This window comes from Carassius auratus, chromosome 40, assembly GCF_003368295.1.
Source record: "Carassius auratus strain Wakin chromosome 40, ASM336829v1, whole genome shotgun sequence".
NCBI lineage: Eukaryota > Metazoa > Chordata > Actinopteri > Cypriniformes > Cyprinidae > Carassius > Carassius auratus.
The window spans coordinates 12,449,156-12,468,758 of record NC_039282.1 but is presented as its reverse complement, the minus strand read 5'-3'; the positions used below and the strand labels follow the sequence as shown (position 1 = coordinate 12,468,758).

The window sequence follows — 19,603 nt, the reverse complement described above, 5'->3', positions numbered from 1 at the left end:
TTGGTTTGGATACACACTCTCTTGGTACACAGCATCTGATGATATTGTCAGGTCCTAGTCCCATTAATCACAATTGACCACCAAATGTAAAGATGTTTCATTAATAAAGTCCATTTTAGAGATTTACTGTAGATCTCTATCATTTTAGTCCAGAACAAGCTCAGTATATTGATAAGACACATAGGCCTACTGTAAACACACTCATACAGCACAGAGAGCATGTTTCCTCATGTTTATTTAGGTTATTAAACTACTTTCCCAAGAGGGAAAAAGTCTTTATTGTTTCACTGTGATCTTTTTCTTTTTGGTTTAAGTCTTTAAAGTTCACATAGACGAATGGAAATACTGTCTTGTGTGTGCAATGTTGTCCACAAGGTGGCGCCAAAAGGCTTCCAAAAACATTTTAGAATCCTTACCTCAGTATACCAGTTTTATCATGTTTAATTGGTAATAATTATATATTTAATAGGTACATATATAAGAATTCGATCAAAAACGGTAAAGACATTTAAATGTTATCTTTCTGCTTTCTGTTCATCAAAATATGCTGGAATTGCTCAAAGACTGTTTTAATGTTGTATACAATAAATTATGTTGTGACTTGAATAGTAATCTTGGGACTCTCTAGTAATATTCCGAAGGATTGATACTGTGGAAGCCCATTTCTGCCACATACGAAAAAAAAAATCATGCTAAGGTAAACCATAATTATGGCAAAAAGATGGAATTCTAAAATCCCCTACCGAGTAAATAAAAAAAAGTTAAAATCATGACATATGAAGTCTCAAGTATGAGATGAAACCACAAGTCATAATTTACATTAAAACAATTATGACATATGACATGAAATGGACCAAGCGCAAGCTAAGCTAGCGATTACAGTTTATAAAGTTTTAAAGATGGATATTTTTCTTACAAAAAGACATCGCTTTGTTTCAGATGGCCTTTATTAACTCCCAGAGCCATGTGGAGCACTTTTTATATTGGATGGATTAATTTTTGGAGGGCTTCAAAATCTTTACCCCCATTCACTGGTTAAAATTTACTTTTCAAAATTCTGTCTTCATTTACTCACCCTCAAACCTGTACGCATTCCTTTCTTCTTTTTTTTTACGTTTTTTTAAACGTAAGTTTAGACCTTCATTCTCCCAGAAAAATGAGAAGTGAAAAAATATTGCAGTCTTACAGGTTGGAAAATTCCAAAATATGAATTAATACAACATTTCCATAAACTCCATTTCCATTTCTGAAAGCTGGCATGTTGATGTTAACACCATACTCAAAAAAAATCAAGAGTTACTGCTCCGCGAAGAGCTACATAACCATAAAATAAGCATGATCAAATGGAAATTGCAGCAAGCTGTTTAACATTACAAAACAAATGCACAGGAAAAAATACAATTGTAACGAAGTAGTCAAAGTGGTTTGCAGCTCTATGTAAAATATTCAGCTGCTCTCATCCCTTTTCCCAAAATGTACTAAAGTGCTTCTGTCTATCCAAGCAAAACCTTCAGCGCTGTGCTAAAGAATCGATAATGATGGTGTAGAAAGACATCAGAGCTCTGGCTGAAACTTCCTGATCAATCTTGTTGTCACCCTACAGTGTAGACTTCATCATCTGCCATTTGTTTCACGACATGGGAACAAGACGGACTGTGGGTCATACGGAGCGCCGTCACTGTATCACATTCATGTGTCCACGTGAAGATGTGGTGTTTGAGCCACAGTCCACGTACAGGTACTTCTCCAGAGACACCTGCTCAGCGTGGCCAAAGTACAAGACAGTTACAGTCATCCTGGAGAGACGAGAACATAGTATCAATCATGTAATATTCATATTTATTTATTATATAATATTATAATACTTTGGTTAATGCTTATTTTATCTAATAAAGAGCTACCATTCTTTTCAACAACAACAAAACACTGAATAACAAAAAAATACAGTAACATTTTTCTAAAAAAAAAAAACTCTTTCAACAAACAACTAAAATTAAAAATTAATCAGATTTTTCATTAAAGAATACTTACTGCATCATGACAACAATGTTATGCACTTTAATTGACGGCATGGTACAGTAGTCACTGTAAAAACAGATGCACAATCAGTAAGATAAAAGTTTTAGGTCTAATGTAAGACCTGACTGGCAAATACTCACAATATGTAGCTCATCTCATTTGCTATGATCGTGGGAACAGTGAAATCAACCTAAAAATGAAACACTGACATTAATAGCAGTTGTTATCTTAGAAATCACACATATGCAGGGCACTTATTTCTTTCTGTTCTCTTAAAGTGTTAAACTGAATGTGATTTTCCTCACCATGTATATAAATTTGAAACAGTAAGGATATGGATTGGTATGGTTGTATTATACACTATTATATTTCATATTTTTATAGAGCACCATACTATAACAAATATTACATGACTAATAATTTTATATTATATTTTAATTATTAATTGTATAATTACTACGAAGTTAAAATGCTGCAGATTTATTTGGGTTTATAATGAAAAATATTATTATTGAAATATGTATTAACATACAATTATTATTCATTAATTAATATATCTGAATAAATTAACATGTACCTGACGCATATCCAGGGGGGTGATGGTGGTGACATTGCTGACAACAGACTTTCCGATAACAGTCTTGTAGAACTGCACCTGTGCTGTGATGTTGGCAACGCTAATTGAGTAGTAATTATTGTTGGTGATGTTCAGGGTATTCTGAGAAAGTCAAAAAATACTATTATTAAATACAGTTAATTATATACACGGCAACAAAAAAAACATGACTTTTCCAAAAAGTCCCATCTGATCTCACTATCAAGTCCAATCCCTCCACACAAAAAATAGAATAATAGATAATATTTGATCAACAAACCTGAAATACTAATCAAAAGGGTTTTCTATAGATATTACCGTGATATTTAGATAAATTATCCGCCGGTCTCGGTCGAATGTGACGTAGGCTGACTTCACCCCAACATAAGAAACGTCAATAGTTTGAGGGAACAGGAAGAATACAGCCAAGCCAGAAAGTAGCAGACACAGAACGACTGATAAAGACACGTACAATGTCCTGTGATAGTGCAAGAATATCCAGTCAGTTATCAAATAGATACCGTAGTATATATCCAATGCTGATTTGAAACGGATATTGAAATTAACTTACGTTCGTCTTGGCTTCAGCCTCTGGTCACTGTATGGTATTAGAGCAACTAGTTGGTTTTCTAGGTCTGTGAGAATGTCCAGGATAGGAAGGAAGTGCACATCATTACATCTTTACAAGTCCAAATAATGATTCATTCAAGCAATTTATTGATGCCACTAAGATTAAGAACAATTTGTTAAGTTGCAGCTATATGTTGATATTACATATATAGTATTGGATGGTAAATGGATGGATGGAAAGATCTGTTCTCACCTCTAGGTATCCTCCCCGTCCCTTGACAAGTAGGACAGGTGATGCTGTCTCTACCTGTGAATTCAACATATGGAAACTGTGACACTTCATGTTTATTGTCCTCAATAGGAGACTCTGTGCTTTCAATCAGATTCTCCTGCTCCTCTTTTTGCTTCGGCAAGGAAAACAGAGACTTCCCCATGGTTTGGCCTGCCTTCAAAGAGAGAAATCATCTGTCAAATTTAGTGAATTACAGTACAAGTCATTAAAGATCACTCATATCTATATGTTTATGCAGTGGTGAACTTAAACATATATCTTCCACGTGACAAAATATGATAGTGCAGGCTGTTTTAAAATGTCATTCTGTCTATAAAATATACGTGATGTTAATGTCTTATGGTGTTATCAAAATATTCTGACTTTCAACAACTAAACAATATATTGTCAGTATCCCTCAACCTGGTAAACCTGCTTAATGTTTAACAGATACGCAAATAATAACAGCCGATGCGAGGACACGAAAATCTCGAGTTCTTGATAGGGACGTTATATTTATGCCATAGCAATGCAAAATTGAAATGCACTTACTTGACTTCAGATTAACGCATTTAGATCGATGCATTCAGAGAGCATTATTAATACGCACATGACGAACATGCATCGTGATGTAAGAGCAAACGGGCCTAAAAACAGGTTAAACACCATACAAAATGACTCTTATTTTAAGGTTCGATATGAAAATATAGTGGATAGGATAAGAATCAATGTATTTGTACCTTCAACTGAAGGGTTCTGCCTTCTGTTTATATAAAATTGCGGTTGCTATATTGTTACTCTGTTCCAACACTGTTGTTCTTTCCCCCAGTATTCTAAGAAGCCCCGCCTCCTGCATTAATAAGCGGCATGATGGTACATTGTTGACGTTGTGTGATTGGACGACAGCTACGAGCGATTCTCGTACAAGCCAATCATATTGGATAAGGCGGGATTGCAACTAAGCCCCGCCCACTGTTTATAGTTGCAACTCGAGTCTCAAGGCCGTGTGTGAATTGTTTTGCTCTGGGCGTAATTTCCTTTATTTAGTCTAAAACGACTGTTCATATGCGCTTTGCGCTAGATATGCTCATGATTACAAATAAAAATTAAAACACTGCATCTTAAAAGTAAAATAATTAATTTACGAAACTTTAATAAGGAGCCTTACAACATATGAAATATCTGTACAGGCATAATGATTGACAGCTCTAATCAAATATGCTGCGACATGAAGGGAAATATGTGGCTGGACAGATAGAATGGAACACTACAGATACGTTTTTTGTTCATAATATAATGGGTGGGGGCTGGAACAATTATATGACCCGTGAGTTGTTTGTGCACTCAAAATTAGAAAAATGTTCAACCAACAAGCAGACTTGTGGTTAACACTTCTCAAATTGATTTCCTGATGATAGTTATCATCAGAAAATCCATCAAAAATGTGACAGTATACACACATAATGAAGAGGAAATTTATAATTTTCAAATAGTATATACATATAAGTGTAGACCAAAACAATGTTTGCTTGTATTTGTACTTTAAATTTAAAAAATAATTTGTAATGAAAATGTAAAAGTTATCTGATGTTGTAACTTTCGAAATACATCAAGACAGGTAGACTACTTTAGGATAAACAAAAATATATAAATAATGTATTATTATGTATAATAATAATAATAATAATAATAATAATAATAGTAATAATAATAAAAAATCAAAGGTTATAGACAAAGTTTAAAAACATTAAAACTTACAGCGTTCTTATTCTTCATATATATATATATATATATATATATATATATATATATATATATATATATATATATAGCTGAACATCTTTAAAATGAAAATTAAATAATAAAAATGTAAAACAACAACAACAACCACGTCAGTGTTCCTCTGTATAGGCCTATACAATTATAACAATGTGTTCGATCATCATGAAACTGAAACTGTTTTCCATGGCCACATGGCGAATGAACTCATCTGTGTTTTACTAACAAAATAACTTTAGTAGTGCACCGAGAAATTGGCAGTGGAATAAATCATTTCTCTCACCAAAGGTGAGTTACAGGGCGTTGTTTTGGGAATAACCTTTTGGGTTATTCTCGTCAAACCGGATATGCAGTCACAGAATACTGTTCCACAATATCGTAGCTATATTATTGTCCAGGAACCAAAAGAAATGTATAAAAGTCCTCATTTTTAAATACGCAAACTATTGTTGTCTTTTGGACCCCTATGATTTTACGCGTATTTTTCTTCCAGTGGCCGCAGAGCTCACCTGAGTCTCGAGTTTCGAGTGACGTTCATTCCTTCCTCACTACAAAAGGATACGGAGGGCACACCTGCCTGACAAAATACAGCCGCTGTGTCGACACTTACTCGGATTTCTTTACCTTTTTTTTTTTTTTTTTTTTTTTTGAGGAACTTAAAGTTAGATGTTTTAAAGCTCATATGTTTTGAAAGATTTTGAGTAAATATGTCGCAGGATAAAGTCTTCTTTACCCTCCTCTTGTTCACAGGTGGGGCGTTTCTTCTTATGCTAATGCTATGCGTTCACTTCTTCGTCAGTTATTGTATGTGTATAGAAAAGTGTCAATAGATGATCAGATTTTATTTTATTACAGCGCTGGAATTCAATGAGGCCACATTAACCTATCAGTTGATATAGGTTTTGTCTATTTTTTTTTTAATTGACTGGCCAGGTCTATTGATTGTGCATTATTAATCGTTTACTCGTAATCACATAACTATTTGATATGAGTATGTTAAGGGTTTTCAGGTCTAGCAACAGGAATATGCTTATAAATCATTAATACATTTTGTATTTACATCTACTGTAGCAGTACTTCTGTATAGATAGCAACCATAACCCTCAGAGAGTCGTGTATGTAAATATATATTTTCCCTAGAGAGCCTTTTTAATTAATCAAAAGTGTATAAAAATACAGTTCAAATGAATATATAAATATGTTCCTTCCAAAATGATGATACTTTTCAGATTTGAGCAGCTTTTGTTTATAATTTGAACTCTTATTCAGTTAAAAATATTGATCAAGATATTATGCTTTGATTTTAGTCTGAGCAAATAAATACAGACTATCTCTATACAGACTATTGACAGCTAGTATGTTGATTTAAACCGCTATTATAATGACTTTTTAGTGATTGATTTTAATGACTAAAAGAAAGTTTTCAAGGGAACCGCTTGCTCCCTGAGCTTTCAGAACACTTCTAAGCCCAATTGAAAGCTCAATAGAAGTTAGTTTATTATTTGAATAGACGAAATATAAATTTGACATCTTCACAGGCACAATCAATTTTCATGTGGTTCACCTGGTTTATTATAATCTGTTCCATTTGTGTATAAGAATATTTTTAACAGAAAGTCTTAAGAGCCTTTTAATGTCATTTGACATGGTTTGCGTCTTTGTTATACATGAAAGGACTTTTAGTCCAGTCTGGATGTTATTTGATCTCCACTGTATTCTTAATTCCTGTCTAGGTTCATGGAAATGTCTTAAATATCCCTATGTGTTTCATTTATTTGTGTATGCGGTTATGTTCAAATGTGTTTCCTCTCCTACAGGCTGCACCACAGCAGTCAACGTGGTCTGCCCTTACCCACGGTACGTGGTCATATTATTCCAGCCGGTCACACTCCGCTGTGATTTCTCTACCACGGGTCAAAGCCAACCAGTGATCAGCTGGAAATACAAGTCCCACTGCAGAGACCCGATACAAGCTGCATTAAACCCCAGTAGTGTTGACAATGTCATCGCTCAGTCCAACCCAAGCTACGACCCCAACAGAGAGTGTTCAGACAGTACCAGGACCGTTCACATAGTAGCTTCAAAACAAATGGAGGTCACACTTGGGAGCGCGTACCAGGGCCGTCAGATCAGCATCACAAATAGTAAGTTGACTTTAGATTGTGAAAGTATTTTGTGTCCGTTTTTTTATTTATTATTATTTAATGTACATTATTAATTTATTACATTTTAATTTAATGTCTTTATTTTATATATTATTATAATTGTTTATGTTATTATTTATTTTAACTGTATATATATATTAGTTTTTTTTTTTTTTTTTTATCTTCATTACCACCACACCTGTGTAAATGTGCCTGGTTTAGCCTGGCTAAATTCTGTTTGCCATGAAACTTGCAAAGCTTTCAAATATGTACATATGATTTTATTTATTTTTTAAATTTATAGATGCAGACCTTAACATTGCTCAGACCGCGTGGGGTGACAGTGGAGTGTACGTCTGTAGTGTTGTTTCATCCCAGGACCTTTCAGGAAATGGCGAGTGTTATACAGAACTCATTGTGCTTGGTAGGTGTTTACCTTCTCACTAGGGATGCATCTATCTGATATTCCGTATCTGTATCTGCTCCGTTACTGGCATTTTCAGCTGGATCAGGTATCAGTCTGATGAGACCGATCCGAAAATGATTTTGTGCGTATACTATTCTGTGTAATTGTTGAGCCCCACGAAAGCAAGAACATGATAAAGCACCTAAATGCTAATCTTTCCATTGATGTATGGTTTGCTAGGATAGGACAATATTTGGACGAGATATAACTATTTTAAAATCTGGAATCTGAGGGTGCAAAAAAATCAAAATATTCAGAAAATCACATTTAAAGTTATCTAAATGAAGTTCTTAGCAATGCATATTACTTATCAAAAATGAAGTTTCAATATATTTACATTTGGAAATTTACTAATTATCTTCAGGGACATTGATATTTTCTTAATATAATGATATTTGGCATTAAAAATCTATAATTTTGACCAATACAATGTATTTTTGGCTATTGCTACAAATATACCCCAGCGACTTAAGACTGCTTTTGTGGTCCAGGGTCACACATATTTTTTTCATTTGTTATTTTTCATTAAAATGAAGTTGTCTATATGTAGTATATTGTGTTTAACACACAAAAGAGTGACGAACAGGTCATCACAGAGAAGTATAGAAATTCTACACTGATTAAAAAAAAACAACTGTGACTGTGTTGGTATCGGATTGAATAGTTATCGGCAGATACTCAGAATTTTCCGGATCGGATCGCTTCTGAAAAAAATGGTATCCTTGCATCCCTACTTCCCACAAACAAACTCACACTAACAGGCACCAAACATTTAAATTTCATCACACACAAGCACTTGGTCACTAATTCAGATTTTGTAGTGTCTGATGGATTTTAGCGTATGTGAGGAATTAGGGCTGTGTTTAATTGGAAATTGTTGATGAATTATATGAATTATAATATTTTGTAATATATCATATATTTTTTTATTCTACCTGGAAGATCAACTGTTTGCTTGTGAAGGATTCAAGTCCATTTCTGTCTTGGCATAGAAAGCAATAATATATTGATTAATGCTAATATTAATAATATAGTAGCAGTAAAAGTAGTAAAGTAATGTTAACCTAACGGACAGTTTTTTTCTCTCTTTTTGGGCTGATACTGTATGGCCTTTTTCAGTAATTATGGCTTTGTCTTTTTTTCACAGAGAGAAAGTCAAATACTACAGACCTGCTGCCTGGCATCAATTTACTGGTCATGGAAGGTAGAATAAGTGCTTCTTTCTAGAGGTCTGGTTAAGTTTTTAACAAAGTCTCTTATGCTCATCAAAGCTGCATTTATTTGATTAAAAAAAAATAATAATAAAAAAACAGTAATAATCAAATAAAATTGTAATTTCTAAAAAAAAAAAAAAAAAAAAATTACTGGTCACAAACTTTTTAACTGTGGTGTATATTGTTAGAAAATATTTTTCTTTTAAATAAATGCTCTTCTTTTTTTTTTTCATCAAACATTCCTGAAAGAAAGTATCACATGTTCCAAAAAAATATGAAGCAGCCCAACAGCTTCCAGCACTGATAATAAATCAGGATATTAGAATGATTTCTGAAGGATCATGTGATACTGAAGACTGGAATAATGATGCTGAAAATTCAGCTTTGCATCACTGGAATGAATTCGATTTTAATGTATAATAAAATTGAAAAACGCTATATTACATCATGATAATATTTCACAATATAACATTTTTTCCTGTATTTTTGATCAAATAAATGCAGCCTTGATAAGCATAAGAAACTATTTTAAAATATTAAAATTCATTCTGATCCTAAACTTTTGCCTGGTTGTGTTTGTGTGTGTGTGTGTGTGTGTGAATATATATATATATTTTTTAATAAACAAGGTTTTAATGGGATGGAAGAACAGTATGTTCAAAATGTTGTGTAATTGTGTCCCTTAAAGAGATAGTTCACTGAATAATGAAATTTACCCCATGATTTTAAGGTCTATTTGACTTTGTTCTTTAAGATAAATATAGGCAGAGTTATATTAAATAATGTCCAGGCTAATCCATGCTTTATAATGGGAGTGGATGGAAGCCCAAAGTTTTAAATCCAAAAAATTGCACCCATCCATTATAAAAGAAGTCCAAACAGCTGCAGGGGGTTAATAAAGGCCTTCTGAAGCAACGTGATGTGTTTGTGTAAGAAAAATATCCATATTTACAACTTTATATATAGCTTAATCTCTAGCTTCCGCTAACTGTTGTACATTAGTTCATGAGAGAGTGGTGTCCAGCGGATGACATAGGACGTAGAAAACACGGTGATAAATGTGGAAGTGACAAACATGGAAGTGCAGAGGAGAGAGCAAAACAAAACACTGGTCATGATTTGGTACAAAACGAGGATTTGTAAAGAAAAATGTTAAGCCAAGAGGACACTTGTTTTCCTTTGCTGTAAATAAACTTGTGTCTCGCGAGACTAGCATATTCTCACCGGAGCTTATGCTACGCCTACATCCTACATTATCCACAGGACGCTACTCTCTCCTGAACGCATGTACGACATTTAGCGGAAGCTAGCGATTACAGTTTCAAATTTCTATATTTTTCTTACACATACGCATCGCAGAGCCATGTGGAATTATTTTATAATAGATGGTTGCCATTTTTATGGACTTTAAATTTTGGGTTTCCATCCACTCCCATTATAAATCACGGATTAGCCTCCAGCAGATAAAACACTGAAAATGAGATTTTACAACATATTGAATGAAATGTACTTCTGTCACCTACAGCCTTGTTTTTATTTGTGTCAAATTAAGTATGTTGTGTACACCGAATGAGATCAGGTGCTAATTGTTAAGCATCTTATTTGAATGCTTGATTCCTATTGGCAGCATTCTGTGGTTAAATATCTTTGCATAATGCCTGAGACAACAGTTTCATATCTAGTTTCATATCTCTATCATCACTCCACAACCTCCTACTTCTCACATAATAAACCAATTTCTGCTCAAAACAATATTAAAGATCCATTTATTTATTTATTTTGTACGCAGTCGTTAAAAAGAAGGGCAATTTGCAGTTAGCCAACTGACTATTTATTATTGCATACTTGGCTAGATTTGCATAATCCTATAATTTGGTTGAGATTTTTATGGATATTCTAACTGAACAAATTGGAGAAGTATTGGATTTTATTTTGATGGTTTGCTTCCTCCATCAAGATCGTGGAATAGATTCTAAGATCTGCGTTTGCACATGATTCATGCTGTGTCTGTGAATGTAGGATGTTGTTGTGGTGCATGCTGGAATCGAGCCCTGGCAGAGTGTTGTGAGGCAAAACCTGTTCGGCTGGTTTTTCTTTATGTGTGTCATATACTTTTTTTTTTCTTTTTCTTTTTTTAATTTTTGATTGCAGAACTGACAGACATGTGCACACATTTAGATGAATGCACACATCTCATGACATTTAACATCAGGGATGGGGGGAAAGCACTAAAATAAGCTATGAGGCCGAAATAAAATCTCATGGAACAGAAATTAAGCCAGTATTGCATTTACACATTTTTATTTTTAGTATTTTCTGTTTAATGCCTTCATTTCTTATTTAGTATCTGATGCAAGAGATTTGACTCTTTCCTCCAAATGTTTAATTATTTTTTCCTCTTCTCGTTCTCCAGACTGGTTGTTAGTGGTGTTGGTGGCCCTGGGATTCCTCCTGTTGTTGTTCCTGATTGGTATCTGCTGGTGTCAGTGTTGCCCTCACACCTGCTGCTGTTATGTTAGCTGCCCTTGCTGCTCGGAGCGCTGCTGCTGTCCCCGCGCATGTGAGTCCACACCACTTTCACTTCCACTTCCCCTTTAGCCAGAAATGCCCTGTTTAGGAAGATCAAACTAAATGAAATGCAAAAAAAATAGGGGTGCACGATATATATCGGCCGATGATTAATGCACATTAGTGTTATTTTCATGTTATTTATATTCTATTTTATTCTTTATTTTTCAGTTTAAATTTTAGTTAAATATTTAGTAATTTTGCTATTTTCTTCTGTCATTTTTATTAGTTTTGTTTTACTATTATGATTATTTTAAGGTTTATTTTAGTTTTTGCTTTAGTTCAGTTTTAGTTTTTATTTCCAATTTGTAGTAAACTTTCGCCTTTTTCTTTAGTTTGTTTCTCATCTAATATTTATATTTTATTTTATTTCCGCTTTAACAAAACTTTTCAATAGTTTTTATTTTTATTTTTTTATAGTTAACGATAACTCTGAACGTGGTAAAATGTTTTCCCGAAAAGTTTAGCAAAATTCTTTTTTGTGTGAATTGTTTTTATTAGGGCTTTCGGTTGATTAACAATGTATAATCTACAGTAATTAATTACATGATATAATGAATTAATAAAATGAATTGTAAAAAAAATGCATGTATGAATATTTGCAAAGAAAAGCCTCCATATGTTAACATGAATTTAATTTGGCATTGTTGCTTTAAATTATTAGTTGTGCTAAATTAACATGTTAAATTAACATCTTCCCAGTGTATGAGGCTGGTAAAATGTCAAAGTCTGGCATCCCCAGTCAGTATGCACACACCGTCTATGCCCAAAGCATGCATGGCCAGCCAACTTATGGAGTTGGTGGAGCTGCGCCGGGCATACCCCTGCTCCCTATGCAGGTGGGTGTCGCTGGTCCTCCCTTCAATGGCTATGGCAAAGACTTTGACAGAGCCAACTCAGGTAGACTCATCCTCTATTTTCCTTAAAAAAAAATGCAGTTTGACAACACTCTTTACTTCAATAAGTGTAATTGTTTGATCATTTGTTTGTCCTGCTCCAATCTCAAACGCTGCTCCTGCTACACCACAATGGTGCAGGAAGTAAGTGAGAGATCTTCACTACGTCACTATATCGATCCATCTATAACATTTTAAGTGACTTCATCCCTTTGAAGCCTTCTGATTCACAGCTAATGTTGGTGTTGTTTTTCAGACCGTAGTGGATACCGTGTTCAGGCCGACCAAGATGGAAACCCAACTCAGGTGCATTACTATATGGAGCAAGATCTGGCCAACCTCGACCCCAGTCGCCCAGTGAACACTCCAGGCAGATACAGTCATCGTGAGTTCTGGAGATGGGCACTATCTTTCACTCCGAGGGTTGGGTTATAACAAAGTGTTGGCTTGTGTAGAACATGGTCCTGGATCAAGATTCTCTACAGTTTCCTGAACATTTAAATCAACCCATTTTTGACAGGATTAGGGATTCACAAACATGTCCTACCTGTGTGTGTGTTAAAGTCCATAGGCAATCTAAAGGAAACAAACTCTGTTTAAACTTTGTTTCCTGTAGATTCTCTGTTTTTCCAAGGTTGGGGGATGGTTTGTTGGTGTTCAATATATTACAACCTTTTTAATCTTTTCCCATCTATCCAACAGTGGATGGTATGAGTAATGTGAGCTCTCGGCACATCCGACGGGATGAGCCCAGACGGGGACCTGACTATCGAGGACATGAATACGCCACAGAAAATTTTGATGATAACAGCCACAATTACGGAGATAGAGATGACTATGTGCCAGCATGCCGAGATGGCAGAAGAGGGTAAGTGACTGAATCGTTTCGAAATCATGCTAAATGAATGCATTGACTTGACAGTCCTTCTTGACCCATGACTTTTCTCTGTCCAGATCGGATGAGGAGTGGAGCAGCAGTGGACGAGGATACGACCGTGTCTTTGATGATCATCGGCGTCGTGATTACTCTCATGATGCTCGTCCGCAGCGTAGAGACTCATCCCATGGGGCCGGTTTTCAGGGCCGGCGTAGCCATAGTCGTGATGACCTGATGGATCTGGAGCGTGATCGTGGTCGTGGAGGCCGGGATGCATACGATGGCAGCCTTCTGAGGGAAGCCATGGAAAAAAGAAGCTGGTCGAGCAGCAGAGAGGCCGCAGCCGTGAGCGGCTTGATAGTGAGACCGACCGTTCTGACCGCTACAGCGGGCCACACGGTGGACCACCACCTCTGCCGCTCATCCCACCCTCCGGAGACCCTAACCGTCATGGAAACCATAGCAACTCCACACCTCCTCCCCCTCCCTACACTGAGGACAGTGACAGTTTGCCATCGTCCAAGAAGAGCAAATTAAAAAAGGTAAGAGCCAGATTCAAAAGAGCTTATTAAAACATATGTATTGTTTATTTCATTCTTATATTTTAGGTTGTTGTTGTTTTGACAATGAATTTCCAAACTGAAAACGCCTTTTGAAGATCCAGCTAAAACCGGGTGGCTTTGCTGGTGTTGTTAATGTTTACTAATACTAAACCTATTAAAAATAGTTTTTGTTTATGAAAATGATAAATAAATGCTAATTCAAAATGTTAATAAATATTATAATAGTTTATAAATAATACTTAACTGGTTTATTAGTACCTGGCTGAGTTTAACTTTTATTTAAATTCATATTAAACTATAGTTCAGTTGATCATTGTTGTGCAATAATCATGTTATGTAATGTGTTTTAGAATAGTACAGAATTTGAAGTATTCTATATGTAAACAATATGCAAGCAAATAACATATTGTGTATATGTAAGTAAATACGAGTAAGAATGATGCAGAATAGCAAAATATTCAAAAAGCAGGGTGAAGCAGGGATACTAGAAAGAAACAAGTATGCAGAATGACAAGAGGGTTATTCACAGCTGAATGGCAAGAACCTGAATGTTTAGTTAGCTATTTTATGTGCCTAGGTTCAGAGTTAAGCAAGACCGGAGTCAAAGGCACTGCTGAAAAAAAAAAATAACTGGGACATGCTGTTATGATTAAAACAAGCTTCCTTCTTTAGGTGAAACATTCAAAAAAATTATGAAAATAAAAATGTTCTGGTCACTGCACTTCCATTGCAAATTCTTTGTCAGTGTTAAGTTAAGCTGAGCACATAAGGATACTGTACTTTAATGTTCAGTCATTTTATATATTTATAATAATACAAAGTTCTGCTGTGTTTTCTTTGTCCAGAATGGAGCTGTGAGCAGGGAGAGTATGGTGGTGTGACGCTCTGGTGGAAATGATGTGTGTGTGTGTGTTTCCTCTGCCAGTTCATGCCACTTACATGTGTGTATTTGTTTGGCTTGAATGCTGAGAGGATTTTTGGTCCATATTTAGATGTCTTGAATTTTTATGGGATATCTGAATGTAAAAATGGCTAATTTATTAATATGTAATGGCAACTGATGTATTTATGGTTTTAATAGTTTGGTTCCTCCCATTAATTATTTTCTTCTTTTTTTCACTATAATCTCACATTTCATACAGTGGTTCATAATTGTTCTATTTTTGTACAGTCATGTAATGTACATTTTCAATAAAACTTTTCTATTTTATTTAGGTTTGTTGTCTTGTTAGGGATCAAAGTGACATACATTAACATTGTTTGGTGTTTCTGGATTGCGACCACTAGATGGCAATTTACTATCCATGTACAATAATGTCAGGAAATGCCATACTGATTCCATATGCACATTCAAGTATTTCTTTTTATTTCTTCATTATCACTGAGCCAAGGTATTTTATTTCTATGTTTACAATATGAATATGCATTCAAATGTAGCTTGTTCTTAAGTTAAAGTTCTTGTTTTTAGCTGCCAGTTTAGATGCTGAATATTGCCGTCTCTACAGTCTAGAAGCCTAATTAGTTTTTTACACATTTTAACATGTGTATATAAAAGAGTGCTTTCTTTTAGGTGTTAGCACATCTAGTCTGTTATCTTGATGCTGCCTGCCTGGTTTAACATAAAAAAGCATCTTTTCTAACCCAGATGGAGAAGGACCAACAACTGCCTCAGTCTCAGAGTGAAACGTACTTTCTGAAATCCAACATTGGTGGCCTGCCAAGATCACAGCAGAGAAGTAGCCATCGAAGCTTTCATCCATCTGGTGTCTTAAAGCAGCCATTCCTTCAGATAGACAGCCAGTTAGGTGAGAGCTACTTAAGAAACTGCACCAGCTAAAGGGCAGCTGACCCCCACGGTTCAGACAGCTGTTTAAAAGCAGATCTGTTTGTACTTAAGTGGTCTTGTTAAAACATCAGAGTAATTAACATTTGTTAATTGTTTAATAGTTTTCTCTAACAATTACATTGCAGGGTTGAGTGTAACACTACATGAGAAGCATATTCAAACCAACATGGGCTGGTGGTATGTGAATAATTTTGCAAAACAGGCCAGAATAAATGATAAAATGATCATTTTCAAGTTTCTCTTTAAAATACAGTAACATTTGTAGTGATTCAGATTACTGCAGTGGTGTTTTTCTGTTTGTTAAATCGAGTCATTACTAATCAGGGTGCTAATGTGAAACCACAATAACAATCATGTGTCAGCGGCACATGGCATCAGATAGAGAGAGGGGTGGCAGAGAGAAAGAGAGAGAGAGAGAGAGGCAGGCTGGGAGGGTTTGAGATTCAATAGGAAAAGAAACTGGCATTGCTCTTGAGTTATCTGCATTCTGTCTGCTTGTTTACACACAAGAACATCTGATAAGGTAAGTCTGATATTTTTAAGCCAGCATCCATAAATGACATGACAAGCACATATATGTGAGGTCAAGAAATGTTAGAATTATTTGGCATTATTTGGCATGTTGTGATTTATAGTGAGAATTACATTACTTTTTTCTTTTTACTATTTTTTTTTTTTTTGACATTTTACTGCTTTATTTAATATTTAACATTTTATGTTATTTAACAATATTTTATTATCAGATATTAGAAAAACTATTTTAATATATTTTATTTAGTGTATTTACATATTGGAAGGCTGTGTGCATCTACTTTATAGACAGAAGTGCTAAACACCTATTATTTATTACTTTATTATGTTATTGTTAAACTTTACTAAATCAGCCTTTTCCCCCAAACACAAGAGGTGCTCAGTTGTTTGCATTACAGTACTGAATATCAGAGAATGTGATGTAATGGCACTGTGGTTCATAGAAGGAATGACGTTTATTCTCAAAATAATTATGTATGCAAACCAGGGAAATGCATTGAGATCTAATGTTTTGGTCATACAAAATGTTTTAGTCAAGGCCTAAAATGATTTAATCTCTTAAGTAGGATAATGTTTGCCTGTTTCTCTCTTGGCTACCTGCCAGTGAATCAAACCCTGCTGTGGATGAATGTCCAGTAGTTTTTGTAGATGTGAAGTGTGTTGTCATCTGGCATTTGCACTTTTCCAAGTGCACAATATTAATTGTATGTCCCATGACTCTCAGTGCCAGCTGCCTCATTCGCAATTTCTATTCTTGTGTTTGTGGACTGTAGATCAGTTTAGTTGTTACAATTAATGAAGTAGTATTTCATGCTTTGTAAAAGTATTCGTGCATTCAACCCACACTTAATCATGTGCCAATGTCATTATAGTGGATTGTAGTAGATTTCAAACCAAATGGTGTTTCTTTTTTAAGAAAACAGCATAAAACACATATAGCAAAACAATTATAAGTTTGTTAGGGTTTTAAAAGATCATTTAAAAAAAAGTAACTTTTTCTAAATTAAGTACTCTTTGTGGCACTTGTTCATAATTAATATGTTTCTTTACACCTGTGGTTACTCTGCTTATAGAACTTCTCAGAGCCATTGAAAATTGGACCTTTTGGCTAAAAAAAATAAAATAAAAAATAAATTATTTGCAGATGCCATTTGGATTGATATTTATTATCTCATCCAATGGCATCTTTAAGTGTCCAAAAACATTTTAAGGTCACTAGGTTATCCTTAATGAGAATTGTAAAAAATATATGGAATAATGTTGTAAAATGCATCTTGTTTCTATTGATTTTAGGCTAGTCATGGTTGTTAGCACACTGTGTTCTTGTATAAAGTTTTACAAACTAGCTTTGAAGCAACCAAGATTATTATAATCTGGCAGTTGCTCAACTGAATATCTAGTCACTATTTCCTTTGATTTGAGTAAAAATATTCCATTGAAACAGGCATAAGTTATAGTAGTGTAATAAGTGTATCATTCGTTCTTTCGTTTTTCTAATTTAAACTTGACTTGTTTTTTTTTTTTATTTGTTCCAAAACCAAAATGAAAAAATCGGATAACGCCTCATTTTCTGATTTCCTATTTTGTGCTTATATCATAAATCTATAAAACGTTTCACTTTGGTGTTTTCTTCTGATGCCAGTAAGTGATGGGTCATTCTTGAACGATTTCTTTCATTTTTAACGAATTTTTAATGTGACTCGGGTCGGGGAGTGATTCGTCCAGTCGGTCATTTGCAAATTCTATAGGTTCTGTACTGGAATTAGTCTAGTTCACCTGTTTCAGTCAATGCAGTCTGAGCCGGAAAGAGAATTGATTACAGTAGTTCATCTCATGAGTCTTTCGGGTTCTCGAGTCATTCCTTAATCACGTGACTGACCCATAAGCGTAACCAATGCAGTCTGAGCCAGAAAGAGAATTGATTAGTTTTTTTTTTTTTTTTTTATTATTAATGCCAAGATACCAAAGATAAATGTACAGAGAATGTCAATACCTCATACAAAGAAGTGGCATTACATGCAAAGCACCATTTACAACCATAGGATTTTGATAAGTGAATTTACTGTGGTGAATATGAAATTTAGCAAGAAGTCATAATAGGTTTATAATAAAATATTAATTAATTTTGTCTTTTTGAATATTAATTTAAAGATGCCAAACAGTACATCCTTAAAAAACAGAGAGAAACCCTGTAGCACACTGGTGGATAACATTGGAGAATTCAATCCAAAATAGCTTTGTGAGGACAATCCCAAATGACATGTATATCAGTTTCATTAGTGTCCCCACAAAAAGAACGGCTTGTCTGATTTAAACCTTTTCAAACACACTTTAGCTGGGTAAAATCTGTGTAACAATTTGAATGAGATGTCTCTAACCTTGTTGGTTATTATATATTCCGAAAACAGAGTCCATACTTTTTTCCAATCAATATGATCAACCACATATCCAATAAGACACCACATATGATGTTGTTACAAGCTCCTTTTGAAGGATGTGACAAAAAGCAGTTTTCCTCCTGGGATTTCATATGGGTCTAAAGATTAATTGCTGGATGATCTAATGAGTCCCTTAAAAGCATAAACCACTCCTTTAAGAATGACTTCCATGACAATGGAGAATTCTTTGGGAGTTACTGGAAAATTACATTTACATAAGAATTCTTTGTGATTTAAAATAAGACCTTCCGAGTTAAATAAATGGGGAAACCAAAAAATGAATAATAATAATAATAATTCTCAAACCAGTTATTAAAAAACAAAGCGTTTACATAGAAAACCAAAAGAAGAGGAGTGAAGCAGAAAGAAAACTTTTATATGAATCTAAAATGCATTATATATGTATGTATTGTATGTGTGAGTTTACAGATCTTAAACCCACATGAGTCAGGCTTTTCACCAATACTGCTGCATCTATGATCACGCTGCTCCAGTCACACACACACAAACACACACACACTGGCCCACAGCGGGCCTCGGTTCGAGCCATGAGGTCAGCGTGCCTGGAGGCCTGAGCTCTTGACCTGCTGTAGATATGGGGTGAGGGCACTTAGTGCTGGGAAAGAAAAAAAAGGATCCATTGTCCTCCTACAGTCTTTGGGGAGACAGACAATATAGATGGCTATGACACTATAGAATGGCCCCATTAATAATATTAAATATATATATATTGACATTAACTTATATATTTCTTTAATGAAATTTGTAGGCAATTAGCAGACCCCCTTTTGAAGACCAATTTCCTGGCTTAAGAATGTTGCTTGTT

General features: G+C 34.7%; 1 protein-coding gene and 1 pseudogene across 2 annotated transcripts; one reads left to right on the top strand and one right to left on the bottom strand.

Annotated features, from left to right (window-relative positions):
- Positions 1–929: 929 nt before the first annotated feature.
- LOC113058603 (transmembrane protein 106B) lies at positions 930–4,319 on the bottom strand. Of its 2 annotated transcripts, XM_026226638.1 has the most exons (9): positions 4,196–4,300; positions 4,008–4,102; positions 3,438–3,630; positions 3,186–3,249; positions 2,933–3,092; positions 2,597–2,737; positions 2,160–2,209; positions 2,032–2,085; positions 930–1,796 (listed from the first exon to the last, which is right to left on the bottom strand). In XM_026226638.1, exons 3-9 carry the CDS (start codon positions 3,616–3,618, stop codon positions 1,676–1,678), a joined length of 771 nt encoding a protein of 256 aa, XP_026082423.1. In that variant the 5' UTR covers positions 3,619–3,630; positions 4,008–4,102; positions 4,196–4,300; the 3' UTR covers positions 930–1,675. The 2 variants fall into 2 exon arrangements, with proteins under 2 accessions (XP_026082423.1, XP_026082422.1); XM_026226637.1 differs by lacking the exon at positions 4,008–4,102 and having other exon boundaries at positions 4,196–4,319.
- Positions 4,320–5,432: 1,113 nt separating this feature from the next.
- On the top strand, positions 5,433–15,128 carry LOC113058602 (lipolysis-stimulated lipoprotein receptor-like; annotated as a pseudogene).
- Positions 15,129–19,603: the final 4,475 nt, after the last annotated feature.

Bases quoted from the DNA above. Each gene is read 5' to 3' on its own strand.
- LOC113058603 (XM_026226637.1), bottom strand. From the start codon at position 3,618: ATGGGGAAGTCTCTGTTTTCCTTGCCGAAGCAAAAAGAGGAGCAGGAG. The intron at 3,250-3,437 runs GTGAGAACAGAT...ACATTCTCACAG, and splicing joins GACGGGGAGGATACCTAGAG to ACCTAGAAAACCAACTAGTT. The intron at 2,210-2,596 runs GTACATGTTAAT...TTTCATTTTTAG, and splicing joins CCCCCCTGGATATGCGTCAG to GTTGATTTCACTGTTCCCAC.